Source organism: Sinocyclocheilus rhinocerous, unplaced genomic scaffold (genome assembly GCF_001515625.1).
Source record: "Sinocyclocheilus rhinocerous isolate Xijiao unplaced genomic scaffold, SAMN03320098_v1.1 scaffold3307, whole genome shotgun sequence".
Taxonomy (NCBI): domain Eukaryota; kingdom Metazoa; phylum Chordata; class Actinopteri; order Cypriniformes; family Cyprinidae; genus Sinocyclocheilus; species Sinocyclocheilus rhinocerous.
Window position 1 is genome coordinate 451,614 of NW_015642050.1, and position 5,873 is coordinate 457,486.

Genomic DNA, 5,873 nt, shown 5'->3' on the forward strand with positions numbered 1-5,873 from the left:
AATAAACCTGGCATAAAAATTATGGACCCTTAATTTTTTTGTAAGTGGTCAAACTTACAAAATCAGCAGGGGATCAAATAATTATTTTCCCCACTGTACATACATACAGTATTCTGGCAAGTATTTCATAATTAATGTTTAAAAGTTTATTGTTAAAAGTTTCACAAAACGGGTTCCTTTCCATATGTAAAACTTGTAAAAGATAAACACAGGCCTTTATGAATCATATATAACGTTCTCTTTGGGGTTTCTTTTTCAATATCTCCATGACTATTTACCCAATAAATAATTAAGTGGACATGAAATAAAGATTTGAGTTGAAATTATTTTGTAGAGACAGTGGACCGTTTCTGCTTTAAAGCAACAAATAAAAAAGTAAATAATTGTGAAATAAAGTTTAAAATAAGCTTATTGCATATTGCATATATCGCATTTGTGTAATCTATAGCTGCAATTATAAGATATAAAACAGCAGTTTTGAGAAATAGTTGTGAGATATTAAGTTGTAATTTCAAGATATAAAGTCAAAATCAGTAGATATAAAGAGATAGGTTTGTTAGTTAGTTAGTTAGTTAGTTAATTTTTTTTAATCTGTCAGCAATCAAGTATCAGTTTAGATGGTAGGTCATTATACATAAATGTGACCTTGGACCACAAAACCAGTCATAAGGGTAAATTTTTCACAAAAAAAAAAAATACCTATTTGAATATCTGGAATCTGAGGGTGCAAAAAAATCTACATATTGAGAAAATCGCCTTTAAAGTTGTCCAAATGAAGATCTTAGCAATGCATATTACTAATCAAAAATTAAGTTTTAATATATTTACAGTAGGAAATTTACAAAATATCTTCATGGAACATGATCTTTACTTAATATCCTAATGATTTTTTTGCATTAAAGAAAGATCAATAATTTTGACCCATACAATGTATTTTTGGCTATTGCTACAAATATACCCCAGCGGCTTAAGACTGGTTTTGCGGTCCAGGGTCACAAATGGTAAATCATTATATTAATTTATGTTATATGATGTTATAATTATGGTAGATCATCATTATGAATATTTGACAGAATCAAGCATGTATGCAATGGAAAATTATGCTATCTGTATTTTGAATACATATACAGGGCCTAGATTTACAAAACATTCTCAAGACGTTCTTTTGATTTTCATAAAACAGAAACGACTTAAAAAACGACCAAAAAAAGTTTTTAAAAATCATCTTAAATAGCCTCTTGAAGTTAGGATGGCCTCACACTTTGACCTTTGACATATTTATTCTTACTATTACAATATTTTACTTCTAAAATTTAACATTCTTATGTGTTCTACATGGAAAGACAGTCAAAAACCATTGGGTTGCAAGCTGCTTTCTATTACAAAAAAAAAAAAGAGGAATATTAATAGATTTATTAAACATTTACCAGTATTGAAATATTACATTGATTAGACAAGGTAATTGAGGATCCTGTCAGTTTTTTCTGAAAAAAAGAAAACTAAGATTTTTATTTGATAACATTCTTACAAACTTCTTATTTACAGTATTTTTAGATTTTTTTCTACATTTCCTGCAGTTGTATACTGGTTGGCCACACATATGCTAACACAAGGCACTAATCTTGTTAAATGTTAAATCGTTTTTTCCATACGGGAAGCTCGCTCAAATGTGCCTGCCTTAATGATTTCAGATTTACTCAACTTATTAAAACGTTTCCGCTCATTAATTTTTCCCATTTAATATCACTTATGCTCCATTCTAAGCGATTCTTTCCCCATCTCCCCGTCTCTCTCCCAGCAGGTCGACCCCATGCTGACCCCCGAGGAGAGACAGCTGAATAAGATGCAGAATCACGGCTATGAAAACCCCACTTACAAATTCTTCGAGCAAATGAACTGAGGAGGGCTCTGCAGTCTCAAGGCCATGCCCTCCTCTCTCGCCTCCTGTTTTTCGATTGGGGTTTCCACTGCAACCCCCTCTCCCTCGTACTGTATGTATGACTATATGACCGATGTTCAAAATGTACAACAAACCTGGCACGTAAATAGGGAGTTTGTAGTAAAAAGTTTGCATACTACTCTCTCATCAGGGAGAGACACTAATAAGAGAATCCGCAGAGCACCGAAAGCTCCTTTATCCCCCGGTTTTTCCTTTCATTCATGAGGGTGTGGCCGCGCCGAGCATGGTCGGCCGTTTTAAAATCTTGGAATAGTGTCACACTTTCTTTCAGAATGAATTTCAAAGAAGCTAAACATGACCTGAGTGCTTTGTTTTGTCGTTTCTATTTTCAAAGCAGTTTATTTCATGGCGAAACTGTGATATGAATGAAATAATATATTTTTGAGTTCACCGGAAGATGTTTTGACCCTCTAAGACAACTTAGTTCTAAAAGTCATTTTAGAATAAACTGCTAGTCTCTTTCTGTTTGACTTCAGACATAAAACGAACGAGGTTTGTATTCACGTATAACTCAACCATCCGACATTCTGGTAGATCGTTAGTCTCAAACCACACCGTAAGAAACTGAATCAGTGTTTTAAACGTACCACGAACGTTCATCGAACAATACTACCCGAACGCTTCGAATATTTTTCTGGTATTGCTTCTTTAAAAGTCAATTCTAAGTAATCTGAAGTCCATACGCGTAAAGAAAAGCATGCGAAATTTGGTGTATGATGCTATAACGTACTTGTGTTGGTCCTGTTTCTTGCTTTTTGATAAAAATGAAAATATCACACTGCAACAATGACGTGTACATAACTAAAGACGTAAATCGAATAGACGTTTCTATCATTAATTTGTATCGACGCAACGTGTGGACGTAAAGATGACCTTGTGCTGCTCACACAGAGAACGAAACATTTCCTAACATGGCTGAATGAAAACAGACTGTTGTATAAACCAGCACAAGAAAATGACACAGTAACTCCTGACTGAATGTATCTTCGGTAGACATCGGCTCCATTCACGTCCCTCCTCACACACCGCGGCGGTTAGAGCGCAGGTTAGGCCCTGTCCACACGAACGCGGTTATTTTTAAAACCGCAGCTTTTTCTACGCGGTTAGGCCGTTCGTCCACACGCAAATGCAGCACCAGTTCACTGAAACCGAACATTTTTGAAAACGCCTGCCAGGGTGAAGACTTTCAAAGACTCCGGTTGCAGTGTTATCGTGTAGACGGCGAAACCGGAGTTTTTGGCTTGTGACGTCGGCGCCTGCGCTGTTATCTCCGCCTACAGGAGACTTTTTCAGGCTTCTGATTGGCCAACATGGCTTTACGGTTGAGATTATATCGCCACCTGTTGGTTTGGCATGCTCTTGACAGTGCTTCATGGCATGCGTTTGCGTTTTCATGTGGACGGATATTTTTTTTAAATGGAAGAAGGAAAAACTCCGTTTTTAAAAATACCCATGTACGTGTGGACATGGCCTTAGTTAGCTTAGCTAATCGTTCCGTTTTCATACAGTAGTTGATTTAACTGTCGAGGGTTTGTGTTGCGTAACCGAAACTAGCGTCACCTCTGAAAGGTTGAAAACAACTGAGGAGATGTGATTCCAAAACTGGTTTAGGTTTCTGTACACATGTCACTAAGTCTTGCAAATCAAGTTTGTTTTTTAATATTAGAGGGTTATAGAGTTGTCAGTCTAATGCGTTTCTGTTTTAGTACATAATAGAAATTTTAGATCAAATTTTTGGGTGTCTGTCGCTGTGACACAAATAACGTAAACCCAACAATTACTGTTAGCCTGTCGTAGAAAGGACATGTCTTGCTCTAAATCTTTTTATTAGTAGACCGAACAGGTTTTTGAGAAGAAAACAGAAAATCATCATGTGCTTATATATTACGTGACATATCAGCAGAAGTGAAACCAAAATGTGGGCCCAGTACGTTTATGTTTGCCGTTACTTCAGTCCAAAACTACACTTTTAAACCAAACCAAACTCCGTCCCATGAAATCTTAGCTCATATTGATTTCAAAAAATAAATATACAGATTTATTCTGAGTCAACACGCAACAAACTTTTCGTTTGTGTCTGATTGCATTGCCTTTTTTGTCTTCCTTTGTTTGTTCTGCGACATATCTGAACTGAAACCAAACAACAGAAGCAGCTTGCTTAACTGCACATTACTGGAATATTTGATTGGACAGAAGCTTCTCGATGCATTCTAATAATTTTAAGGCATCATTAGATTCATTAGACTTAGACTGGTCTAATTCATCAACTGGCACCAGATGCTCATGGCACTTAAAACGGATCATGGACGGCCTGCTGTTGATTTGATCGTGCTGAGGTGTATTTATGAATTGTGATGAGTTAAAATTGTGGTTTGATGCCCTAATTTAGGACTCTTATATAGATTTCGTACCAGCATCAGGCAGATTTAGGATGGTGTATTCAATAGGGATTGAATTTAAGTTTATACGTGTCTTCTCTTGGTTGAGATGACCCTTCCCTCTTTTATCCTGAACCAATAGAAATGTAAACAAAGTTACGGATGTTTTAACTGCTGCATTATTGCCTTTTTCAATGCTGTGTTTTGGATGTAATTATATGTATTTTTTATTTAAGTCAATATTAATTGGAGTTTGGGTCATTTGGACTGTAAACACTGAACGGGTCTCATGCTTGAAAACTAAACTAATTAACTGAGAGCACAACTGTATACAGATTGACTCATTTGTGTCCATTCATTAGTACTTCAAAATCTTTTCTCGTCTTGCTGAAGAATCAGTAAAGTGAAGGTTAAGAGCCTACGTCTAATGTGTTGAACATCCTATACACCCCAATTTTATCTTTCAAATTACTAGCATGTATTGAAGATACAGCTTGATAATGTAAAATAATTGGTTACTTTAAAAGTAAAGATGTAATTTGGTGAACTGGTGCTTTAAGGAACTTGTCATTAAGCTACTGAAACAAATGCAGTGAAATAAGCTGATCTCGAATCATTCTGAATTTCACCAAAGACGTGTTCTGGATATGATTGGAAGGCCAAATAATGCGGTGTGTTTTTAATTGACATGTATTATAAGAGCAAGCAACCTGTGAACTGATCTGGCTTGTTGTACTTGCATTAAAATGACAATAAAATTATAAATGACCCACACAGTTTGACTGTGGTTTTTAACTTTTTAAATAAATGCCTATGGCAATTTATATGATCTCACCAATAATCTACAGTCTGCAGTGTGTAATAGTGGAAGTTGTTGTGAATGGAACATGAAAAAAGCATCAGCCTGTCAACACATTTTCTGTCCTTCAGATGCAGCAGTTGCTTACTTTTACTTCTGATAAAAAGATCAGTCTTCTAGAGTACCTCTATACTGGAGGTAAAATACTCTAATAGCTACTGTTTTTTTCTTTTCTGAAAAAAAAAATATTGTTTTCACATTGAAGAACACTTTACTAGAGCTTAATCAAAGGTAAAGTATGTGTGTAAGTGGGTGAGTTGGTGGACTGGTGATTAACAGGAAGTATTTCAAAGTTAAACAGGTTAGAATAACCGCATACCCCTTTTCACTTCACTTACATAGAAAAACCAAGACGTTAACTATATTTGGTCTATATGTGTGTCACTTCATATCAATAAAGTAGTATGATTTGGGTGATAACAAAAAAAAGATTGTTTCCATCATTACTGATCTGAGATCATTTTACTACTTTTTGTCCAACCTGTTTTTGTAACTGACAAAAACAAGCTTATAAAAGCATTAGATCTTTGCAGACTGTGGTAGATAGACAACCAACCGCAACGGGTTTCTGTACCTTGACTGGTACTTATTTTCAGGTTGCACTAGTCATTTGTTAGTGTTCTGTTTTTCTATGTAATATTTTATATATATATATATATATATATATATATATATA

General features: G+C 35.2%; 1 protein-coding gene and 1 long non-coding RNA gene across 5 annotated transcripts in view; both read left to right on the forward strand.

Moving 5' to 3' along the window:
* Positions 1-2,100, forward strand: part of LOC107755388 (amyloid-like protein 1) — a 53,632-nt gene extending 51,532 nt beyond the window's left edge. For 2 of the 4 annotated variants that reach the window (XM_016572166.1, XM_016572168.1), the window contains exon 17: positions 1,799-2,100. In XM_016572166.1, the coding sequence (XP_016427652.1) occupies positions 1,799-1,900 (102 nt within the window). In that variant the 3' untranslated portion in view covers positions 1,901-2,100. The remainder of the gene's footprint in view (positions 1-1,798) is intronic. The other 2 variants (XM_016572167.1, XM_016572169.1) reach the window with 1 other exon arrangement.
* A 1,291-nt stretch (positions 2,101-3,391) lies between these two features.
* LOC107755389 (uncharacterized) overlaps positions 3,392-5,873 on the forward strand; it is a 20,421-nt gene continuing 17,939 nt past the window's right edge. Inside the window, exons 1-2 of the long non-coding RNA XR_001641690.1 lie at positions 3,392-3,700; positions 5,429-5,433. This is a non-coding gene — a long non-coding RNA (uncharacterized LOC107755389). The remainder of the gene's footprint in view (positions 3,701-5,428; positions 5,434-5,873) is intronic.